Below are 25531 nucleotides of genomic sequence, written 5' to 3'. Positions count from 1 at the left end.
TTGTGACACAGCACAAACCATCACAACACTGGAAGCAATTATCCTCCACTAAAAAAAAGAAAGTTGAGAGCTGCTGTCACTTACTGGAATACTGCAAAACGTTAGAGATGCAAAGCTTCGACTTGAGATCGCCATATAACATGAAGAATACCCAATGATCAAAAAGGCTATTAACAACCTTTCAGTTATAAAAGTACGCTGTAAATACGTAATTAAATGTCTTAGATGAAATCACTACTCAACAGTGGAGACTTTAAGGTTTTCATTTTATTAAAAATAGAGCAACACAACAGCAGCAGCATCTGATAAATCTTCACTAGAACCATTTGGAAGTAGTCCTACTCACATAAATATACACCACCTATGCAGTACCTTTATTTTACATTTCAGACCCTTCCCTTGATAATCCATATAGCATTATGTAAAGAATAGCACTACTGTATTAAACCTAGTTAAGATGGAGAAAAGTAATATTTAACTATTAAATTGAACTACCTATAAAACTACACAGTACACCCAAATATAACCTCCTGTGGAAATTAAGAGAATTCTGTACTGTTTCCCAACAGTTTTTTGCCTACCAATAACCTTAAATGGTAGAACAATCTCTTCAACTCTAATTCTTTCAGCATGAATTTCATGAATTTGAACTTACAGATATAGTTAAGAAATTATCTACCTAGCAAATAGAAGTTAATCAAGAATGAAGGCAACTATTATTCTATTCCAATCCTCAGAAAGGAAATCTTACTGGTAAAATTTGTGAAGTTTTATAAAAGTTGGCAAGTCTCAAAATTAAAATGTTACAAAGTAAATTTAAAAATCAGACAACAGACTAAAAATCTAAGAACAGTATGTTAAGAAATGTTGCATTACATATAAACTAACAATTGTGATGGACAGGGAGGCCTGGCGTGCTGTGATTCATGGGGTCGCAGAGAGTCGGACACGACTGAGCGACTGAACTGAACTGAACAATTGTAATAAATTGATTGCTAGAAACTATAAAAGTACCTTAAAATGAAATAGAAAGAAATCTAGTTATTAGTTTCTAAATCCCACCTAGTACTAACAGCTTTAGCTTTTAAAAATTATGTACCAATCTTTGGCAGAATCACCAATAAAAGTATATTTAAGAAAAATAAATTTATCCACAAACCCAAAATTAAGTAGGGAAATGAATTTTATTTTTAGAAGTTTATTTTATTACATTTATACTTGACTCCTGCTTCCAGAAATATCACTTAGCCCTTCTGAGAGCACTAACCTCTGAAACTTAAAAATCAACAATTTTAAATGACTATTACTGAATAAACATGAGAAAATACTAAGTATATATGTAGTAAAAATTCTTTTAAAATCTTTAAAACACCTAAGGAACGTAATTACTTTGTGGAAATGGCTCTACTTCATAAGTGACGACCCAATTAAAACCAGATACTCCCTTCAATAAAAATATAAGAAATATCTATATAAGAAATATCTCATTGAAATGTTATTCAATACAACGCTCAAAAAGAATTCATTTTAACTGCTAATTCAACTACTAAAGAAAGATTTAAGTCAAATCATACTAAAAGACCCTGATGCTGAGAATGACTAAAGGCAAAAGGAGAAGGAGGTGGCAGAGAATGAGATGGTTAGACAGCATAACTGACCTAATGCACATGAATCTGAGCAAACTTTGGGAGACCCTGAAGGACAGAGGAGCCTGGCGTGCTGCAGTCCATGGGGCTGCACAGTCAGACTCAACTTAGTGACTGAACAACAATTATTCCAAATTTTTAAACTTTTAAAAGCCTATTATTACATATTATACTCCTTAAATTTGAATGATATCTTCAGTTGGGACCAAATTTGCCTCTAGGTTCAGGTTTTAAACATAGCAACCTATATAATGTATAAGAATGAATGAGGATACTGAGGATGACTAATATCACAAAAGAAATTATTTTCCTGACCAAAAAAAAAATTGATTCTAAATCACACACATCAAAATTTAAGTCTCTCATACTTCTCAAGATCAACGTAGCAAATACTGAATACCTTGGAAAATAATTCTAAACAGAAAAGCACAAGCTGACTAGTGTATTTGTAACTATGTGTTAATTAGACTAATGAGACAGCTGCAAAAGTTAAGGGTGTATACTTGTTTCCTCACATGAAACTGGCTAGCTTATAAAGGAACATCTTTTATTACCAGTTAAGTGTACACTGCTGAAGAGCAAAAACAGAGAAGGACCAACAGAATTTGTCTAGAATGATGAACAGCAACTACAATTTAAGGAACAGAATATACTCGCTATATAATCAAGCTGAAAAAGATAATTTACAGATGGTATCAAGTATAAAATGGCTGTCTTCTTGGCCTTACCTCAAGTTTTCCTGACAACATCTACCTGGGATGAAAAAGACAGTTTTAAAAAAGTAATGAAATACCTTAAAAGAAAATAATAAACAAATGAAAACATACCAGCCCTTATAAGTGAACAGAAAATCTTTTTCACACACACACGCGCGCACACACACACTCTCTCTCAGTCCACCCCCACGCCCTCCCTTACCTCTAGACCCTAGAAAGTTTTGCTTCCCTAAGCCTGTTTAAGAAAATGACTTCACGTTCTCTGAGCCTCTGGTATTCCTGCTGCTGCTGCTAAGTCGCTTCAGTCGTGGCCAACTCTGTGCGACCCCATAGACGGCAGCCCACCAGGCTCCCCCGTCTCTGGGATTCTCCAGGCAAGAATACTGGAGTGGGTTGCCATTTCCTTCTCCCTGGTATTCCTACTCATGCCCAATTTTTATAAATCACTGTCTTTTAAGATTGATATGGTTATCTTAAAGCTGAATAAATATCATCAGCAAGAAAAAGAATTGGCATCAGAAACCAAATTACATATGTTAATTACCAACTTACCAAACATTTAATAGAGTACAGAGTACAAGAAAATACTCAAACTTTAAATGACTGCTTTATAGACCCCACACAAACATGCACTCCCCATACCAAAACAATCTCCATAGCTATGCCAACCAAAACAAGAACAGGATAAACCTAAGATGCTGTTGTGAAATGCATAAACAAGTATTTTCCTCTAAAATACTTAGCTTTATTAGAGAAATGGTACTAAAAATAACAAAGATTCAAACAACATTTGTTCTATTCTACTTACATATCATAAATAAGAAGCTTTGATGCAAGACACACACTCCTTCACAATCTTTCCATATGCACCCAAGCAATCCTGTATCAAAATAAGCTGTTTACCAGCCAACCGTATGTGGTTGAATGATTAAAATGACCATCTATACTTTACATAGTAAAGCATCTTCAAAAATTTTAATGTACATAGTGACAAAGAGAAAAAAAAAAACAACACAGTAATTGTGAACACATGAAGAGTAGTTAAGCAGCTTCATAATCAAACCAGGCTTCATTACCTGCAATAAGAGCAATTCCTTCCATTCTCCACCAAATACTTAAGTTCCAATAGGATTAACATTAAAAGAAAGCTCAAGTTAAAACCAAGTAACTGATGTGTTACTCAGCTCTTTAAATCCATAAGTAACTCTTCCCATGAGGTAAGGCAACTGAGTAATTTGATTGTATTAGATTGCATTAAAATAATTATACTTGATTTTTTTAAATAACATGCTGATTAAAAGGTATAACTTTTGGAAATATAACAATGAAAAGAGTTCTGAAACGATAAGCTGTGGTTTAGGGGAAAGTATTAACAATGTTGTCATTTTACTACTCACATACTTTCTGCAAAAAGTGTGCCTAACAATGTAGGATGACCTATATTTTAAGCTCAAGTAAACATACTTTACACAGAAAACAAATAACCTCATGTACTCTCCTTTAAGCACAAATTCAGTACATCATTTATGAGAAGATGATTGAGAGGTAATAATTAAGGCCATCCAATGTCGACAACTAAAGGGTCTTGCTTTAAGTAAAATAAGAACATGCTGCTTCATTTTCAATTATCACAGTATAAAACTGATGGTCCCACAACTGCACTGTTGTTTTAAGCACTGAAGTCATTCTTAAAAATACACTTCCTCTCACATTAGGTAAGAAAGAAGCTCTTCTGACATACACTTTCACACTTTTCTATGGGAGGGAATGGAATACCCATCTAAATTCCGTATGAATTGAGAATGACTAGCTCATATAAAATTCTAGAAAACAGTATACCACATTGTAGAAGGCACTGAAGCTTCAGCTTGTGCTCCCATAGCCCATTTTGAAAACCCAGCTTTCTTTTTATAAATGGCACCTTTACCACCTACAGCTGACAACACACACTGCAATATTGTTCATAATAAGCTCGGAAATGTCAAGAAAGTCCAAAAAGAAATGCTTACTATGTGGGGAGACCCAATGATTCTAAACACTGAATACTAATATGTCATTAGTATTCAACACAGTTGTTCTTCCTTTTGAAAGAGAACAGTAGCATGCATTGTCAGTTGGTTTGTAATCCACTTATTTAAGCAACTTTAATCTGTCAAACTATTTCAAAGAAAAACCACTGTCCTAAACTGTGAGCAAAAGAAAACACAACAGTGAGAATTTAACACAATCACTATAAATCCTGTGAAGTAAATGTTAAAACTTCTTACAAACTCTGCACTTACAAGGGTGTGTACATATTTGCACTGATTTCAAGCACATTATTCATCTGAATATATTGAAATTAAAAAAAAGTAAAATAATACAAAATCAGTTTCGAGCATTTCTTAAAAGAGCCTCCAAAACTTATCTCCAGTCTTTATGGATAATATAACAAATTTAGATCTTTAATGTTCCATTTATTTGTAATGGTTCTTGGCAAACACTAACAAACCACATGACAACTGTGTCAGCCACCATGGAAATGCACAGATTTTAGAAGATGAGGAGTTTGGGTCACGCTTGTTATTTTCATGATGTCCATGCTTTGTTTTCTTACTCAGTAACAAGATGGCCACAAAGTCACCTAACAACTAGAAAAGCCGTTAGCTCATATCTTTATGCTCTACTGGATTTCTTCACTGTTTAACATCTTGTTGAAAGAACTGAAAGCTTTGGATTCTGTCCCAGCGTGTGTTCAGAGGTGCATCTGTCGGTCCTATACTGCTTCTGTTTTGGCAGAGAGGTTTTCTTCGTTGGGCTGACAGTTCCCATTTTGCTGTACTTTGTTTTCCTCGGTCCTTGGTGCATCCTTGTCATCTGCTTCTTTGCCCATGCTTGAATCTGGTTCTTTATTGTGCTCCTTCTCCTACAATGAGTATTCAGGTATATATTTAATATTTTTCTCAAGAGCTGCCAGCTATTACATCCAGTTCTGGCTAAAATATGTAACTTTACCTTTTGTGAATTAGTCAAACTGGGTATTTTCTCCCATTTCCCTTTTCAAATAAACAGTATATGCAAACATGCATCGATATGTCCTTTGGAGACTCGGTTAGAATAAAATAGGTACATAGAAATTCTACGGAAGAATTCAACAAACGTTGCTGCCTGACTTGAAAAAGTGGAAGAGATCTGCTGAAAGTAAAATAGTTCCCATAGAAGTCAGGATAGACTTGTAATCTGGATACCAAATAAGCAAAAACAAGGGAATGTAGAAAAGGAAGTCACTGTTCTTCCTACCAAAGACTGTTCAAGAACAGTCCAAATTCCGTTCTCAACCAAGAATTAAAGAGAACATGTGGAACAGTGTCTGGAATGTATTAAGTGCTCAGAAGATATTATCAATGTTACTGACAATGATGATAAACTTCTAGCAGTATGGGAATAAATAAAACTGTAAGATGAAAGCTCCAGACCTCATAAAACACAAATATTACTTATCAGTATAAGGAAAATAACCTAATTCACAAGTACTTACAATATTTATCCCCCCTCAAAAAAAATCCTTACTTGATGGAATGTGGTTTCCATTCATTACTCTAATTCAACAAACCTAACAATTGGTATATTATCACAAAACCAATGATAACATCATCTGTCAAATTTGCTAAAACAAACGCAGTGAGGAAAATGGCAACAAGTAGAAATATTCCTGTACATCGTTAAAATTTTTATTGTATGCCATTCTGTGAATAAGGAATGCAATTGTTTACACCAGTTAACATTAATTAGTTCTTATCTTCTAAAACTAGGTGAAAAAACTACTGATATAACAAATATTAAATAAGTAGTACCAAACACACTGCTGCCCTCAAGGAGCTTTGTCTAAAGTTACTACCTCTATGAAATAAAGAACAATCTCATATTTATTATTTAAACCCTAAACACGGAAAGACGTGCTTACTTTAAGTGAAGTATTGTTCTTTTCCACCTTGTCCTTCCCTTCTCTATCATTAGAGCTCTTTCTTGTAGAAGCTGAACGTTCTCTCTCTCTTCGTTCACTGATGTGGTCCTTTTCTTTTTCTCTCTTTTTATCCTTCTTATTTCTGCTGTAAGAGTATCAATAATGTCAGTGAACATCTTAAAAAGTAAACACCCAGTATACTGTTAACTAAATATTCTTACCTAATACTAACGCATTGTAAACAAGCATATCAGTAACCTGGTAGACCAAGTAACGTAAATGAGTCCTGTAACCCACCAAATCAATCCCACACCCAGTTAACTTTTTAAAGACAAACAGTCATTTCTGCAGAGGCACAATTTTGTATTACCAATTTCTTAGTTTTAAAACATTCAAGGTTTATTTATCTACTGTAATTAGGATAAAACAAAACCAAATACATAATACTTTTACCCATTTTTTTCAAAGCAAAAAATGAATAACCAGAAAATAATGAAAAAGATAAAAGAATCAGATAAGGCTGAATGACTTCTCAGGAAAGACTGTATGACTTACAAAAACCTGGAACTTCAAATAACCAATGACACCATGTGCCCTCCTCTCATTCACAAAGTCCCACCCACCAATTCAAGAGCAAATGTTAAGCAAAAGATGGACTGAATGCATTCCATTTGCAAAAACAACAGAGCCTTAAAATTAGAGGGGAAAAAATGATGCACTTCATATCAGAAGCATAACAAGACATCTTCAACTCAAAATAATTAACCCTAATATAGAATTTTGTCTTAATTATGAGTAGCTTAAAAATAAACACAAAGACCAGGCAGACAAACAAAAACACTTAAGAAACAGATCCAAGTACATATGAAAGTTCAATAACGCATCTCAAATCATAGGGGAAAAGACGGTCTTTTATAAATAAAAGATCTGGGTACAACTGGATGATTATTCAGAAAATGAAAAAAGTGGGTCCGTATCTCATTCACGTAAATAAATCCAAATGGATTAGAGACCTAAATTTTTTAAATTAAATAATACAAGTACTACAAGAAAACATAAGTGAATTTCTCTCTAACTTGAATGAAAGGGAAGATTTTTTAACCATAACTAAAATTCCAAGTACAATAAAAGATTAATACATATGCCTACATAAACTTTTGCAAAGCAAAGCAAAAAAACACTGCTAGCATATTCAAAAGAAAAATGACAAACCAAGAAAACTATATTTACAACATACTTATGTATATATGTTTATCTTTACATCAGTTCAGTTCAGTTCAGTTCAGTCGCTCAGTCGTGTCCGACTCTCCGCGACCCCATGAATCACAGCACGCCAGGCCTCCCTGTCCATCACCAACTCCCGGAGTACACTCAAACTCATGTCCACAGAGTCGGTGATGCCATCCAGCCATCTCATTCTCCGTCGTCCCCTTCTCCTCCCGCCCCCAACCTTTCCCAGCATCAGAGTCTTTTCCAGTGAGTCAACTCGTCGCATGAGGTGGCCAAAGTATTGGAGTTTCAGCTTTAGCATCAGTCCCTCCAATGAACATCCAGGATTGATCTCCTTTAGAAGATCTATCTTTACATAGAACTCTTAAAAGTCAAGGAAACAACTGCAAAAAGAATGAGATTCCTTAGCAATATATTTAACCAAAAGGGCAAAAAATTTGCCAAAAGAAATAAGTGCATAAATAAAGTGGAAACACACCCCATGTTCTTGAATCAGAAGACTTTAAATAGACTTAAACAGAGTTAAGGTAACAATAGTATTCAACATGATCTACAAATTCAATGCAATCCCCACCTAAACTGCATCAGCATTGTTAGCAGAAATAGAAAAAGCCCATCCTAAAAATCATATAGAATCTCCAGGGACATCAAATAGCCAAAACTATCTTTAACAACAAAATCGGAAGACAGTTCCTGATGTTAAAGCTTATTACAAAACTACAGTAAGCAGAACTTTTCTCGGTGGTACAGTGGGTAAGAATTTGCCTGCCAATGAATTTGATCCCTCATCCAAGACGATTCTACATGCTGTGAAGCAACAAAGCCCATGTGCCACAACTGCTGAGACTGCATGCTGCAATCACTGAAGACTGCATACCTAGAGCCTGTGCCCCACAACAAGAGATGCCACCATAATGAGAAGCCCATGCACTGCAACTAGACAGCAACTCTCACCCTCTCCAACTAGAGGAAGCCCAAGTAAAGCAAAGAAGACCCAGTGCAGCCATAAATAAATAAATGCCTGTACACAAATGCTCATAGCAGCATTATTTACAATAGCAAAAAACCCAGAAATAATACTAAATGTCCATCAACTAATGAATGGTTAAATAACAAAACCTGGTTTTATCCATTCACTGGAATATTACTGACCCATTAAAAAGGAATGAAGTGCTGATTCATGCTACATGTATGAACCTTGAAAACATTCAGTTCAGTTCAGTCGCTCAGTCATGACTGACTCTTTGCAACCCCATGAATCTCAGCACGCCAGGCCTCCCTGTCCATCACCAACTCCCGGAGTTCACTCAAACCCACCTCCATCGAGTCGGTGATGCCATCCAGCCATCTCATTCTCTGTTGTCCCTTTCTCCTCCTGCCCCCAATCCCTCCCAGCATGAGAGTCTTTTCCAGTGAGTCAACTTGTTGCATGAGGTGGCCAAAGTACTGGAGTTTCAGCTTTAGCATCAGTCCTTCCAATGAACACCCAGGATTGATCTCCTTTAGAATGGACTGGTTGGATCTCCTTGCAGTCCAAGGGACTCTCAAGAGTCTTCTCCAACACCACAGTTCAAAAGCATCGATTCTTCGGCGATCAGCTTTCTTCACAGTCCAGCTCTCATATCCATAGAAGACCACTGGAAAAACCATAGCCTTGACTAGAAGGACCTTTGTTGGCAAAGCAATGTCTCTGCTTTTTAATATGCTATCTAGGTCGGTCGTAACTTTCCCTCCAAGGAGTAAGCGTCTTTTAATTTCGTGGCTGCAATCAGCATCTGCAGTGATTTTGGAGCCCAAAAACTTAAAGTCTGACACTGTTTCCACTGTTTCCCCATCTATTTCCCATGAAGTGATGGGACCAGATGCCATGATCTTCATTTTCTGAATGTTGAGCTTCAAGCCAACCTTTGCACTCTCCTCTTTCACTTTCATCAAGAGGCCTTTGAGTTCCTCTTCACTTTCTGCCATAAGGGTAGTGTCATCTGCGTATCTGAGGTTACTGATATTTCTCCCGGCAATCTTGATTCCAGCCTGTGCTTCTTCCAGCCCATCTTCCTCATGATGTACTCTGCATGTAAGTTAAATAAGCAGGGTGACAATATACAACCTTGACGTACTCCTTTTCCTATTTGGAACCAGTCTGTTGTTCCATGTCCAGTTCTAACTGCTGCTTCCTGACCTGCATACAGGTTTCTCAAGAGGCAGGTCAGGTGGTCTGGTATTCCCATCTCTTTCAGAATTTTCCAGTTTGTTGTGATCCACACAGTCAAGGCTTTGGCATACTCAATGAAGCAGAAATAGATGTTTTTCTGGAACTCTCTTGCTTTTTCCATGATCCAGCAGATGCTGGCAATTTGATCTCCGGTTCCTCTGCCTTTTCTAAAACCAGCTTGAACATCACATTCAGTCAAAGAAGTCAGATACAAAACCACACATACTTTGAGTCTATATGAAACGGCCATTATAGGCAATCCAGAGACAAGAAGTAGATTAGTCTGGAGCCATGGAGAGTAACTGCTAATGGGTACAGGCTTTCTTCTAAAGTGAAAAAAATGTTCTGGAACTAGCAGTGATGGCTGCACAAAATTGTGAACTCTTTGAGAAAAATGCAACAAAAATTACTAAACATCACTGAAATGCACATTTAAAAGGGTGAATTTTATGTTATGTAAATTACTTCTCAATTTAATAAATTTTAAGTCAAAATGGAACTGGGGTTGGGTAGGTCACTGACCACATACACACACACACACACAGACTATATATATAATGAATGCTGTCTTTTGGAAGAAAAGGAAAAATTCAAATACATGTATCTGCTTAATCTTACCAAAAAAAAGAAAAACACAAGAAAGGATAAAACAATTTATCACTCATAAGAAGTGGATGTTAAAGTAGAAGGAATCCGGAAGGAAGTGAAATGTTCTAAATATATCTTTTTGCTAATTTGAGTTTACAGTTGATCAAAGTTTCTACTTTCGTGAGCAAAGTATTTTTTAAAAATTTGCCCCACCTCCTCAATATCCTCCACCTTCCTTTCATTCTCATCTAAAAATAACAACCCACAAAGAAATAAACAAAAGATCTCTGCTGGGAAACATGTTCCTTCTACCCTGGGCAAAACTTTTTATAAATTTCTTTTTTCTCTACCTGGAAAACCAACTGAAAAACTATGACCCATTAGGAAGATAGTGGGATGAAAAAATATATATGCAGACATCACTAACCTTCCTATGTATAAACCTAATCTCCAATTATATGACATAATGAAAGACTTCATTTACAAGAAGAAAAAAGCAACATGTAAATTAGACCTTGAAAATGCATAAAATCTGTTTGAAATAAACACTGAACCATTAATGAAAAACGTTAAGGATGGCCTGAATAAGTAGGCCATGTTCCTGGATAGAAAGACTCACCTTCATAAAGTTTTATTAATAAATCTATTCATCAACTTTTCCATTAATAAATCATACTATAACACAAAGTATCAGTAGGTTTACTTCTAGAACACAGTCAAACTAACTCTTAAGTTCAAACAGAAAAATAAACACACAAGAATGATCAAGAAAGCTCAAAAAAAGAGATATGAGAGGTATGGAAAAGTGTGTGTGTGTTTGTGTCTGTGTGTGTGTGTGTGTGTGCACGCTCAGTCGTGTCCAACTCTCTGTGACCCCATAGACTGTAGCCCTCCAGGATCCTCTGTCCATGGGATTCTCCAGGCAAGAATATTGGAGTGGGTTGCCATTTCCTACTCAAAGGGATTTTCCCAACCCAGGGATGGAACCCGCATCTCTTATGTCTCCTGCATTGGCAGGCAGATTCTTTACCAACTGTACCACCTGGGGAAATAAAGACCTTACTAACTATTTAAAAATACTATACAATCCGTATAATTAAAAGCATGGGGCACTACTGGTACACAATCATCAATCAAGCCAATCCAATACCACATAAAGCCCAGAAACAGACTCCAACACAAACAGGAAGATTTAGTATATGACAAAGGAAACGTGGAATAAGTGTTAAGAAAATTCGGTTTTTAATGATATTGGAAAACAAGCATTTAGAAAAATAAAATCGTATCCATGTGCCATATTGCAAACAAGGATAAACTAATGGATCAAAGATGTAAATGCAAAAATTAAAAGTATAAAAGTACAAAAAAGAAGCAATGAAGGAATTTTACTATAATCTTGGAATAGGAAAGATTTTTCTACCTGTAAGACTCAAAATGGAAAAGTCACACAAGAAAAAAACTTGAGGAATTAAACTATATAAATAAAAAATCTCTATAAAATTCTCATACACAGTTTCTAAGAAATGACAAACTAGGAATAATACTTGAAACCAAGTCACTGAAGAATCATCTCTGCAATACAGAAAGAATTCCTGAAAATAGAAAAAACAAAAACAGATCCCATAAAAAATGGGCAATGTATACAATTCATAGAAATATATGAAGAGATGGTCACCTTCACTCTTAAGAAAAATGCACTGAAAACTACTTTATACTGGTACACAAAAACCCTCACCCTCTGGCTCGCCAATACCATTTACAGAAACTGTCTCTGCATGCCGGTGTCACCCACAGATCGGCGCTTGCCATCCACCTCTACAAGGACTAAATCATATGCTGCTGCAGCTACTGACCGCAAACACCCTCTGAGGAAGACCAGGGTGGACAGTGGAAATGAGGCACCCTGTGCTCCGGGAAAACTGACACGACAGATCTTCAGAGAGTAAGATATTTTCAGGAGCCGCTTTTATGAGCCCAATTCTTCTATCTACTCATATCTAGAAAAGCATGAAGCCCTTCATGGTGACGACTGTTTCCTGTGACTAGCAGAAGTCTCACAAGACCAGGAGAAACTTTCTAAAAACGTAAAAATAAACGTGCTTGATTGCATGCACTCTCCCTTTACCAAAATCACATATCTTCTGTCCTCCTCCCCGCGTATCTGGAGCAGGCTCTCAGCACTATCCGAGGTGCTGTCTCCCAGGCTGCAGTCCTCATGTGGCCACAAACAAAACAACTCACAACTCTCACATTGTCCATTTTTTTAAGTTGACACTGGCACACTACAAAATTATGTAAATACAAAGCTATTCATTACAGACTTGCATAATTTATTAAAAAAAATTAAGAGAACCTATTCAGTTACTGTAGGCTGGTTTCACAACAGACAACGGAAGACCATGCAGTTGTAAAAAGGGATGAGCAGCACTCTGATGAATACAGAAAGTTCTTCCGGTAGTTAAGTGACAAAAGCAACTGTACAACAGTGTACATTTTGCACTACCTTTTGTAGAAGATGAAAAAAAAAACATTATATATTCTCATCTGCTCCTATATACAAAACTGGAAGGATATACCAAAAAAACTAATAAAGTCATTACTTGTGGAGACAGGATAGATGGACACATCATGGAAGTTAAGATCTATTTATAACTTTTTGTATTCTCCAGATTTCTAAACCAAACTAATATATTACATGTTACTCATTCAAAATATAAAGTTATAAAAATAATAGACTGAAGAGAGAAAATATCCCCCCCTGCTTCCTCCTCGGTTCTAGAACATGCTTCAACCTACCTCCTGGGGGATGGAGACCGAGAAGATTTCCTCTTTACGGTTTTTGATGTTCTTGGTGATCTGGAAGAACTCCTGCTCCTCCTCCTACGCCTTTCCCTGAAATTCAAAAATATGTCATTTTAAAAACCAGCAATTCCAGTAAGATTAATTCAAATACACAAAAGCAAAAGGGTCTGCAATGCTCTCAAGTGAAGAGTATTCTTTAAAGGTCAGTTTAAACTAATATCTTTCATGAAAATATTCTATTATCTAATTTTAGTACAGGTCAAATGATGAACCATAAATTCAACAGACCAGTGAAAACATCTCTAAGATTTCATATTAGAAAGAGGATCTCCTTTACATGTGATTTATTTGGACAGCAATTTCTAGAGCAGAAAAAATATTAATGGATGTTTCATATTCTCTCTTATGTTAAACATATTTTCTTCCTTAACACCTAAAGCATGTTGCTTTCCAGATCCTCTGCCATGCATCTAGCTCCTTGCTGCCCCACTGTGGATTATTTTTTTTTAACAACAGGCCCTTTTCAAGAAGTGAAAGATAAACAGGCTTGCAACATACAGACTTTCTAAACCAAGTATGCAAAATACCTCTTTAAGGAGTATTTACATTAGTTCACTTCTCAGAGAAACTGCTTTTACTCCCTTAACCACCTATCACTTCATTATTGTTGTTCTGGTCATTTAAAATTAAGCACACAAGTTACTTAGATATAAGGAAATTACTTAAAAACTGGGACTTAAATATGATGAAGTAAAAAATAATTATTATATAAACAAGATTATTAAAAGCTTTATTAAAAACTATTTTGCTTAACATATTACTGAATGACACATACTTTTAATAATAATTTTATGTGTGTATTCAGTCACTAAGTCATGTCTAACACTTTGCAACCCCATGGACTGTAGCACACCAGACTTCCCTGTCCTTCAGTATCTCCTGGAGTTTGCTCAAATTCATGTCCACTGAGGCAGTGATACTATCTAATTTATTAGAGTGGTCAACTTAGAAACGATGAACTGCAAGATGTCTATTATTCAGGTGAGGAGGTATGAGGATTTATTTCTTAAATGACTAATGCAGCCAATGATCTATCTCACAAGAAGCTTTGATAATAAGTGGCCACAGAACTGAAACAACCAAATCCTCTAGACTTCAAGCTCTCCTTATATGTCAGTAAGTTGATTCTAGGCTAGTGAAATATTTTGTGTACATTTTTCATCTATAAAATAAAAAACTAGACAATGCTTATATGTGGTATACACGGTAGATGTGAAGACTGAAAGAGTTCAAGAACTTGGAGAGCACAAATTTCTGCTCTACCTAAGGTTCTTGCCTCCATTACCTAATTTTATCTCCAAGTCACCTCAAAATTCTACTTCCTACTGTGGAAATTAGATGACATTATTCCATTCAATCAATACCATGCTGTAGCAGCATCCCTCCCCCCATCTCACACACTAGAAGTAACTTTTTTCATAGCATAAGAATGTCAGTGTATCCCATTTTATACAATATGGCTCCATCTCCATCAGTGTAACTCTTCACTTGTATTTCAGGAACACTATGTATGGGTGGACATCTAATAACTACCAGTTAGTGGCAATGAAAGCCAGGCTTGATAGACAGCAATCCAGAATATCAGTTAGTTGAGAAAGAAGCTGTCAGCGCTAGTATGCAGAATTGGAGTTAAATAGGCTGACGTTTGGAGAAGGCAATGGCAACCCACTTCAGCACTCTTGCCTGGAAAACCCCATGGACAGAGAAGCCTGGTAGGCTGCAGTCCATGGGGCTGCTAAGTTGGACACGACTGAGCGACTTCACTTTCATGCTTTGGAGAAGGAAATGGCAACCCACTCCAGTGTTCTTGCATGGAGAATCCCAGAGACGTGGGAGCCTGGTGGGCTGCCGTCTGTGGGGTCACACAGTCGGACACGACTAAAGTGACTTAGCAGGAGCAGCAGCAGGCTGACGTTTAAATTTTAGTTTCACACTTAACCAGCTGCACGACTGGGGTCATATTACTTAATCTGAATCTCAGTTTTTCCAATGGATAAACGGAGATAATAACTCAAGTCTCATTGTGCTGCTGTGAGGATTAGGATAATATCTGTAAAGTACCAAGCCTAATGTCTGGTGCACAGTAAGTGCTCAATAAATTTTTTCTCTTTCCCTTTGTTGGTCTCATCCTTATTGACTGTAATTTCAAGCATTAAAAGTTCTTAAATATCAAAATTTTTTCTTTAAAAACATAGCTCAGAAGACAATGTTGGAAATAAAAACATCAAGTAGACTATTTTTCTGAGCAGTTAACAGGTTTCCTATTCACTAAACAAATCAGAGCACTTGAAAGGAAGAAAAATGCTGAAAGAAATTTTAACTCTTCACTGAGTTCTTCTGAAAGCATGAATTATTTCAAACGACTGAACCAACATTAGTCAGCATTTATTCTCCAGGCCCCAGAGGTTATCTAAGAACTGAATGTGACTATACACTTTCTTAAATATCAAGCAACTTCGGCCATGAAAAAATTAAAACATTTTGAAGTCATCAGAAAAAGTAAATTCAAATGAATTTGAAAAGAATCAGGATACTACTTGGTGATGTGAAAGGCAATGTCTAAACATAAACATCAAAGAACCAATAAAATAAATGCAGTAAAGACACCGTAAGGCTTAACTGATACCCACAGGAAATGAGTGAAATTATTCAGGTTTTGTTTCAATGTGCTGAAATACAGCAAAAATCTACTGATTTGAAGTTCCATTTTAACATATACTGCTGCTTTCAACTTTATACTTCTGAGGCATTTTTTTAAAAAGCCAGTACCAAGTACTAGTTAGAGTCTTCATTTAAACAATCACTAAAAAGAAGAGAAAGAGCTACTCTACTACTAAGCTTCTAACTAAAGTGCAGAGCAGATGGAAAATTTCCTGAGCTTTGGTTTCTTCATGTTTTAAAACCATGATAACAGTCTTCTCACAGGCTTACTATGAGGATTAAATAAGATTAGTCATGAAAAACTCCGCTGAGACACAAAATCTGGCATACGGTAAAGCACTCAATAAATGCTAGAAATTATCTTCAATTAAGTAACCAAAGACTAGCATTAAGAATAAGCTATTAAAACAGAAAGCAAAAACATCAGGAAATGCACGTGCCAGTCTCAAATTATTCTCTATGCAAAACCTTTAAAAAATATCTTTAAAACTTGCTAAAATATGTTTTAAGTATTTTTAAGATACAGTTTTTAACACAACTTAGGAACTTCCATTTATTTATAGTCACAATATCCCCTGCAGCAAAGGATACAAATTGAGAGAATCTTGAATTAAGGAAGGTCCTTGTTTGCTGCTGTTACTATGGCAACCTGCTGCCACCTGGTGGCAGTATGAGTGTGTTAGGTTGCTTCAGTCACATCTGACCCTGCAACCCTCTGGACTGTAGCCCACCAAGCTCCTCTGTCCATGGGATATCCAGGCAAGCATACTGGAGTAGGCTGCCATGCTCTCTCCAGGGGATGTTCCCAACCCAGGGATCAAACCCGTGTCTCTTATGTCGTCTGCATTGGCAGGTGGGTTCTTTACCATTAGTGCCACCTGGGGAAGCACTGCTGGCAGTGCACCTATTAATAAAGAGTTCTAAGAAAAAAGCAAATCCTTAACAAATAAATGAAAACCAAAATTTAAACATCACGCATTCAACAAAATAGAGCAGTAAAAATGAATTTAGATGACAAAAAGGACTAATACTGCAACCTTAAAAATAATTTTACATATTAAATTTACTACTCATTCCAAAGAAATATAGAAGCCTAATAAGCAGTCAACTTTTCCACATAAAACCAAATCAAAAATAAAAAGCTTGCCCCTGCCATCCCACCCTCCAAGAAAATAATAAGCAACAGCAACAACAGTCACTGGCACCACTGCCAGGTTTAAGTAGTGGATTACAAAGGACGGTTAACTTTTCAAATAACTGTGCCCAATATTATCTCTTCCTCCTCACTGATTCAATACTGCAGCAATCCCTCTGCTAGAGAAATGTTCTACCATCACTGCACTGATTCCATGTATAACAGTATTTTCCCTCTCACTTAACACTGTCATCAGTGAGCCTCTTGGCAGAAAGCTGAAGCGTTATCAAACCTGCTGGAACTACGAGATCTTCTTGATGCGTTGTAACTTCTGGGTGGTGTTCTGGACTTCTTATCCTTCTTTCTCTTCTCCTCTGTCTCTTTGGCCCTGTCCTTTTCTCGTTCCTTTTCTTTGTCTTGCTCCTTCTCCTTTTCTTTGTCTCGCTCCTTTTCATGGTCTTTGTCCCGCTCTCTCTCTTTGTCCTTGTCTTTATCTCGGTCCTTTTCCCGTTCTTTATCTCGGTCTTTATCTTTGTTTTTACCCCGTTCCTTTTCTTTTTCACGTTCCTTTTCCCTGTCTCTTTCTTTTTCCCTTTCCTTTTCTCTATCTTTTTCTTTCCCTCTTTCCTTTTCCTTGATTTTTTCTCGGGTATCTTTTCTTTTGTCCCTTTAAAAATAAAAATAAATAAATAAATTCACAACTAATATAATGCTACTTCCCAAAAAGGACCTCATTGTTTCCTCAACAATTATCAATACAAAACAACTGATAATAGCTATAAGACATTACATACAAATGTCTACATAATTTCTATGTACATGAAGCTAAATGAAACAATCACCAGACTGAATTAAGTAGTCTGGAAATCTCATGAGTCATACTAACCATCAGATTTAAACCTATGACAATCGACATTAAATTATTACTTAAAACGATCAGAAAAAAGTTCAATTTCTTTCATTAAAATTTTAAATCACAACAGATTTTTAACAAATGAGGTCACGAGAAAACTACCTTTAAATTCAAAAAACTCACCGTGAACGTGAACGACTCCTTGACTTTCGCCTCTCCCTTGATTTAGAGCGTTTTTTATGAGGGCTCTTAGATCTACGTCTATCTTTTTGTCTTGAACGTGATCTATTGTGGGATCTACTCCTAAAGACAAATTGTTAGAATATCAAAACTTAAGTCTCAGAATTTCAATTTATAAATATCTAAGATCTTTCAAATGGGAGAATTTTAAAACCAAACTTGACAGCATTTATCAGTATTTTAAAACTCTCTTTACATAACACTTCAGATAGTTTATCTGACATAATTCATTGGAAACTTCACCAGTTTATTGCCCAGAATACAGAGACAGGAATAGAGAAAGAATTTAAGCTATTTCCTACGTCACACTTAAGTTGATAGCTTCAGGTGTGACTTTCCTTTGCTAAGTACTACATGCTTCAATTAGTACAGACCATTTCTCTTGGTCCATATTTTCATATCATAAATTGTCTTTAACTCTTGACTTGCATGTAATATGACTACTTGTGGTTATAACTTATTTTGACAGGGAGTGGTGGTTATATGGTTCAACGGTTTCTATAAACAGCCATGTGTTGTTTGTCATAACACATATTAAGAAGAATGTGTAAGAAAGCACAGTACTAATGATGGTGCTAGTGTGACAGGAGGCCAAACATCTTACTCATGAGTGAAAGCTAAATATAATCAAATACTGAATCTGCAAAGGCCTTGATTTTATAATTACATATACAGAACTATTAAAAGAAACCATCACTATTAGAATTCTTGGAGGAAAAATAACTGTTCTAATTCTAAAATTCTCTAGGCTCTTCTCCCAACTAAAAAGCATATATAATGTGACATTTTTCATACTGAGGTATCCTAGGAACTATTCATTAAAATATGACAAAATTGAATGCATACAACAAATGATGAGATTCACTGGCCTGGCTCTGATACTCAATAGCTGAGAAAACTCTGGTTAATCACTTAACCTCTCTAAGCCTGAGTTTCTTCATCTAAAAACTGGAATAAAAATCATACCTACACCTCTTATGACCGTCATGAGGATTAAAAAAGATGGTGTATGGAAAACTGACTAACAGTTTCTGGTGCAGAATGAACTCCTACTCTCAATATCTACATCATCATCATTAACAATCAACATAAATGAAAAATTATTCCAAGAAGGTAAAATGAACTTCTATAAGTATGCCTTAAATAATTAAAACTCATCTTGATAGTAATATTTTCATGAATTTATATTGTAAAATAAAAAAAAAAAATAAAGTCTTTATTGAATTTGTTACAATTAAAAAAAAAAGTTTATAAAAGAAATACATATAGTTAAATGCTTGTCATATGCTATGAAACCAAAAAAATTTCCAAATAATCCTTAATTAATAATGAAATTTTGTTCATTAAACACATTTTTCAGTTAGTTAAAATTTGTCTTCCAACAGTTAATTTTCAACTGGATCATTCATCTATTACATGGCCTTAAAAATTAAACTTTTATCGTTATGCTATTCAGTCCCTAAGTCGTATCCAACTCCTCGTGACACAGGGAAGCACACCAGGCTTCCCTGTCCTTTACTGTCTCTGAAGTTTGCTCAAATTCATGTCAGTTGAGTCAGTGATGCTATCTAACCATCTCATTTATCTTCATACCACATTTTAATCTAAGAAAATAATCATTAGTTTGTTGAAATCTTTATCACTAATAACCTATGAGACACTAGGGTCAAGTAGTAGCTACTAGGGAAAAACTGCAAAACTTACATTTTTAAGTCCATTTACAGACCTCCACATAAGGATAATGTTTTAAAGGGCCTTTGTGTCTATGTACTTAATAGTCCTGTTAATAACCTTGCTTAAAAAAAAAAACAATAATTTTGTTTTCCTCAAATAGTGCTTTCCAGTCTTAATTAAGAAACTCTTTTAATAAAAATTAACCATCAGTTCAGTTCAGTCGCTCAGTCATGACTGACTCTTTGCAACCCCATGAATCTCAGCACGCCAAGCCTCCCTGTCCATCACCAACTCCTAGAGTTCACTCAAACTCAGGTCCATCGAGTCGGTGATGCCATCCATCCATCTCATTCTCTGTCGTCCCCGTCTCCTCCCGCCCCCAATCCCTCCCAGCATCAAAGTCTTTTCCAACATAGCCCTAACAAATAAAAGTTAATAATAAAAAAGCACTCACCAAAAAAAACAAAGAAACAAAAATCACAAAAAAGCAACGACCACTTGGCTTCCCACTTTACACTGTGGTTACTCAGAGTTTGAAACTCACTGCTCAAGAGTAATTATTGTATTTTAATTTTGACAATAAATATTTCATGTCTATGTCACCCACTAGTTGCCTTTAAGTATTCTGATTAGGAAAGCTAAAAGCTTTAAGTCAAGAGCAAAACTACTCCAATCAAAGATAAAGATGTGAGCCATCATTAGTAGTTCTCATTTTAGCATAAATGTACAAAATTGCACTTACAGGTTAAATTGTAAATAAAGGGCAACTTACCATTATGTTGCATCAAAGTTCATTTGTAAGTCAGTTGCTTCCCATTAAAATATTATAAAATGTCTTACAGTTCCTATGCTGGTCTGTAAAAGTTACTGAACTTTACAATAGGGTACTACCCACCTTTTCTAACCCTGTCCCTATGAAAAAAACACAATAAAAATTTGGACAGAGTGGAAACACATCTTCCCAGTTCTAGCCAAGATAATAACAAATAACTCCTTACTCCCTCCTACAGATAGAAGGGAGGGAACAGGGAAAAAATCAGGGGAAGGTTCTAGAAGTATCAGAACATTAACAAGGTAGAAGATGGGCCTTCGAGAAAGGGGATCCTGCAACCTCCACTCTTGGCTAGGCCTAGTGGGTCAGAGAAAGAGCTGAAGGTGCCCAATCCCACTAGAAGGGGAGGGAACCGCGAAATGTCTGGCATTTCCTACAGTGGAGGGGGGAGGGAGTTCCTTAAGTCAAATGATTTTGGTTGAGGAACTTTTTTTCAACAAAATTCATCCTCTTTTGCATTTAAGATTTTAGTAAAGGCTTCTTGTATAAGAACAGTATGTGCTGATAAAAAAGATATACAGGCATACCTCGAGAGATATTGTGGGTCAGGTTCCAGACCACAGCAACAAAAGGAACATCACAACAAAGCAAGTCCCAGGAACTTTTTGGCTTCCCAGTGCATGTACAAGTTATATTAACTCTACAGTGTAGTGTATTAAGTGTGCAGCAGCACTGTGTTACCAAAAAAAGTACATACCTTAATTTAAAATGGGTTGGCCAGAAAGTTCCTTCAGGTCTTTCCCTAACATCTTACAGAAAAACCTGAATGTACCTTTTGGCCAACAACATTTAATTGCTAAAAAATGCTGATCATCATCTGACAATGTAGGACTGCCACAAACTTTCAATTTGTTAAAAACAACAGTATCTGTGAAAGCACAACAAAGCCGAGTACAACAAAATGAGGTATGCCTGCATGTGAGCCAGCCAAGAACAATTAATTTCTCACTCTATATTATTAGACAGACCTCCATGAAACCACTCCCATGAATAAAAATAATTAACAAATTTCTAACCTTCCACTAACCCTTGGAAGGGGGAAATATCCAAATACACTTAAAATGATAAGAGTAAAAACTCTTATGTGTCCCAACAGAGAAAGCTTCACAGAAATTATCAAGAAAATAATGATATTAATCATTAAGTTCTGCTTTTTTCCAGCTACAGAATACCACTAACAGATTTGGAGTATGGCTCTATTAACACAAATTAAGAGTCAAGTCATTGGTCTTTTTCTTCCTCAGAAAGTTATTACTCTTTCACTCACTTCTATACTTTCTTGACCTCCTTTACTTTTACCACTCTATTGACCTGTAGAAATATCCATAACCTAGTACCAGTGAGTCTATACACTTCTTCCTCTAATTCCAGTTTCTGCTACACTGCCTTCTTCCTCGTACATGAAACAATTTCCTTCTCTTAGACATGAATTTGCCTTACTGTACAGTCTTGGATGGAGAGTAAAACCATAACCCAAAAGGAGTCTTGCAATCTAATAGTAATAGGGAAGTATACACCAGTACTAGTCTAATTAAGAATATCTGCAATTAGAGTTTACCATACTAAGTGAAATAAGTCAGAAAGAGAAAAACAAATACCATATGATAACACACGTGGAATCTAAAATATGATAAAAATGAACCTATCTATGAAAAACGGAAATAAAATCAGGGACACAGAGAACAGTAGGGTGATTGCCAAGGGGAAGCGGGTGGGAGAGGGCAAGAGTGGTAATTTGGGATTAGTAGATGCAAACTGGTATGTCTAGAATGGATAAACAACAAGGTCCTACTGTATAGCATAGGAAACTATATTCAACATCCTGTGACAAACCATATGAAAAAGAATGTATATATATGTTTAACTGAGTCACTTCAGCTGTACAGAGGTTATTAACACAACATTGTAATTCAACTACACTTCAGTAAAAAATAAATTTTAAAAATAGTTGCCATTAAAACTGCAAGTTACTCCTATGTTTCAGGTCCCAAAGTGGGTGGAGGCAGCTCTTATCACCACGAGTACAAAGACTTAAAGTACTTCATTTGATGCAGGGTACTGGAGAAAGGCAACTATTTGAAATCTAGATCTGGGGTAGTACTTCCCAGACCTTGATGGGAACAAAACAAAAATGCAACTTTACCAGTACTTTCAGCACTATATGCTCTCTTTTCCCAACGTGAAGAAAGAAAAATTTCTGCCAATTCTTTATACTAGTTAATTCTTAGAAAAATCAAGAACAGAACACCTTAAGATAAAGAACCACCTTCTAAAAGTAAAAATTAGTTGAAAATATGTACTTACTAGATAAAACTTCATTCTTAAGTATAGTGCTATAATTAAAGCAATATCTAATAGTAACAATACTTTCTGGTGAACACCAGTGAAATTTCTAAACTCTGAAACTTGGACAAAAACTCAAGAAAATCTTAAACACGGTAAATACAAAAACAAAACACATTCAAAATATGACAGCAGAAATTCTCACCTGTGTTTTGACTGCGACCTTTTCCTTCGAGAACGGGATTTTGAGCTAGACCTGGATTTTGAACGAGTGTGGGAACGAGATCGACCGCCTTTTCTTTCATTGCTCTTTCCAGACTCTGGGAGGAAAAAACCACTTTGCAGTGTAAGCTCAGAACAATTAAAGATCCCAGTTAATAATCAGGCACAAGTGGAATGTACCACATATAGTGCAAGGGGCCTACTCTCTGCACATCCTCCTCCTGTGCAATTATCCTTCAGAAACATCCAAGAAAGTCATTGCATAAACTCGTTGAGTGCAGCCACCCTGCAGCAGTACATATAAACCAGATGATTATAAACAGCTGTTCGTAGTATTTTGTTGCTGCCATAATGTACGATTATAACATGTCTGTAATTCCTATGACAGTGATTTTAAATCCTTTTCCCATTTATTTTCCTAGAATTGTTTAAGTTCTGAGTGCTAATTTAGAAAATTTGCTCAAATGTAAACCATCTAGACATTTTTAGGTTGGATTTTTATAGTTAGCAACACAAAAGATTGAAGAGATGTTCCTTTACCTTGCTAAAATAGTCTCTATTTTTCCTAAATTGTGGTCTCTGTTGTCTATTTTTAAAATTAAAACTTTGAAGGAAAAATGAAATCTGCTTAATCATAACATTTAAAATAAAGTTATTCTTGTCTATAAATAATATTTATACTTTGCTTTAAGCAAATCAGTTCTATGCACTGATTTTGCTATTAAAATATACAGAACTGATTTAACTCAAGCTAATGTACCTCAATTCAGTATCATGGAAAAAGACATTTGTGCTAAACAGTTCTTCAACCTTTGATGTTAGTTAAGTCACTTACACTTTCTTGAGTTTCATTCTTCATATTGTAAAATGAAGGGACTGAACAGATAATTTCTAAAATTCCTTTCAGTTCTAAGAGTCTATGATCATCAACTATGACCTATGTAACAACGCTGTGGCCTTACCTGGTTCGATAGCTGCTGAGATAAAGGACTGAGCCTCTCGTACTCGCTTCATTACTTCTTCTAACTCCTTAGCTGCAGCCTGAGGTGTCATCTCAGGGGGTTTTACTATTGCATTGTTGGAGTGATTTATTCTAAATTAAAAATATTAGCATATCACAAATACACACCATATTTTACAAAACCTGAAACAATTAACTGCTTTAAGGTACACATATTTACAAATCTGAGGACATCTCAAAAGCACATGAAGAATAATATAGCTAAATATAGAATAACCAAAACTAACCTCAAAACCATGATTCATCTCATTTCCATCTGCCATCATCTCTTGCTAACAAAGGCAAAAGCAAGGGGAAAAAGAAAAAGAAAAACTGAACCCTAGCTAACTTCTTTGACAACCTGAACAGACCAGGACAACAGGTTTACCACGCAGCTTAGAATTAAAATAAATTAAAATGGTAACACCAGTATTAAGTCATTTCTATTCTTACAGATTATAAAAAACTCTCCCTTCATGGCTAAGAGTGGTTTCTCTGAGGCACATAAATGAATTTGGTGTGTCTCACTTTAGCATGGTGAGAAGACAAGCATTCACTAAGAATATCATTTCTTATCCTCTAATAGCAGACTCCTGACCAAACTGAATAGTTAAGATCATTATCTACAGAATTCAAATAAAACTGTCGTCTCAATAATCTACATGAAATAATCTTGAGTATCTAAAAGGCTCTATCAATTTTTCACTTTGCAAACAAGAATGCAAGCAAGCCTTAAAATGTATAATTTTTAAACATTTCTGAGATTTTGGATTAACCAAAATTCTATTTCTAAATTACTGTAAATTCAATCCATATATTAGACTGCCCATTAGTCTAGCATAATAATGCAAAATTAACCTGACTTGTTAAAGCCTATGGAAAAAGAGCTACAATCAATACGTACGGTATAAATATGCTAATATTAAACTAGACCTTATAAATTAGAAAGTAACATGTCTTCAAATGCGACTTCAATTTAAAAGCTAAAATGGTAAATATCTCATGTGTTTCATTTATACTTAACACAGTCTTCCTTTCCACAAATTGCCAATTACTATTAAAAAGAAAAAAAAAACTTAATTACATAAAAAACACTTAAAAAATTTTCAGAATCATTAAAATTTCTTTGTTTAGTGTTTCTTACTTCAGTGGCCTGTCTCCAAACATAACTCCATTAAAAGCAAGGGCCCTTGGTACAGAATTTTGGTCTGCAAATTCCACAAAAGCAAACCGAGTTGGCTGAGTCTCATCACCTGCCATCCGAACAAACTTCACTTCTCCAACTTGTTTAAAAAATTCAAGTAGCTGATCAGCTGTGGTTGTCTGAAAAAACAAAGTAACAGTTTTAATAAAGTATATTCTTCTTAAAAGAAAATCTGGTAAATATTACTTTACCAACTGATACGATTTTTAAGAAAGGGAAAAAGATAAAAG

General features: G+C 35.6%; 1 protein-coding gene across 6 annotated transcripts in view; it reads right to left on the bottom strand.

Moving 5' to 3' along the window:
• Positions 1 to 249: 249 nt before the first annotated feature.
• SREK1 (splicing regulatory glutamic acid and lysine rich protein 1) overlaps positions 250 to 25531 on the bottom strand; it is a 48365-nt gene continuing 23083 nt past the window's right edge. For 3 of the 6 annotated variants that reach the window (XM_055421954.2, XM_055421956.2, XM_088827734.1), the window contains exons 5-12: positions 25242 to 25420; positions 24060 to 24190; positions 23081 to 23195; positions 18030 to 18149; positions 17286 to 17660; positions 13132 to 13227; positions 6306 to 6450; positions 250 to 5267 (exon numbers count right to left, since the gene is read on the bottom strand). In XM_055421954.2, the coding sequence (XP_055277929.1) occupies positions 5118 to 5267; positions 6306 to 6450; positions 13132 to 13227; positions 17286 to 17660; positions 18030 to 18149; positions 23081 to 23195; positions 24060 to 24190; positions 25242 to 25420 (1311 nt within the window). In that variant the 3' untranslated portion in view covers positions 250 to 5117. The remainder of the gene's footprint in view (positions 5268 to 6305; positions 6451 to 13131; positions 13228 to 17285; positions 17661 to 18029; positions 18150 to 23080; positions 23196 to 24059; positions 24191 to 25241; positions 25421 to 25531) is intronic. The other 3 variants (XM_055421955.2, XM_088827735.1, XM_055421957.2) reach the window with 3 other exon arrangements.

The sequence above is a fragment of the Moschus berezovskii genome, chromosome 18 (genome assembly GCF_049115385.1).
Source record: "Moschus berezovskii isolate FMDL1 chromosome 18, NW_MosBer_1.0, whole genome shotgun sequence".
Classification (NCBI taxonomy): Eukaryota; Metazoa; Chordata; class Mammalia; order Artiodactyla; family Moschidae; genus Moschus; species Moschus berezovskii.
Note: the sequence above shows the minus strand (reverse complement) of the source record. Positions and strands in the feature narration are given on the sequence as shown.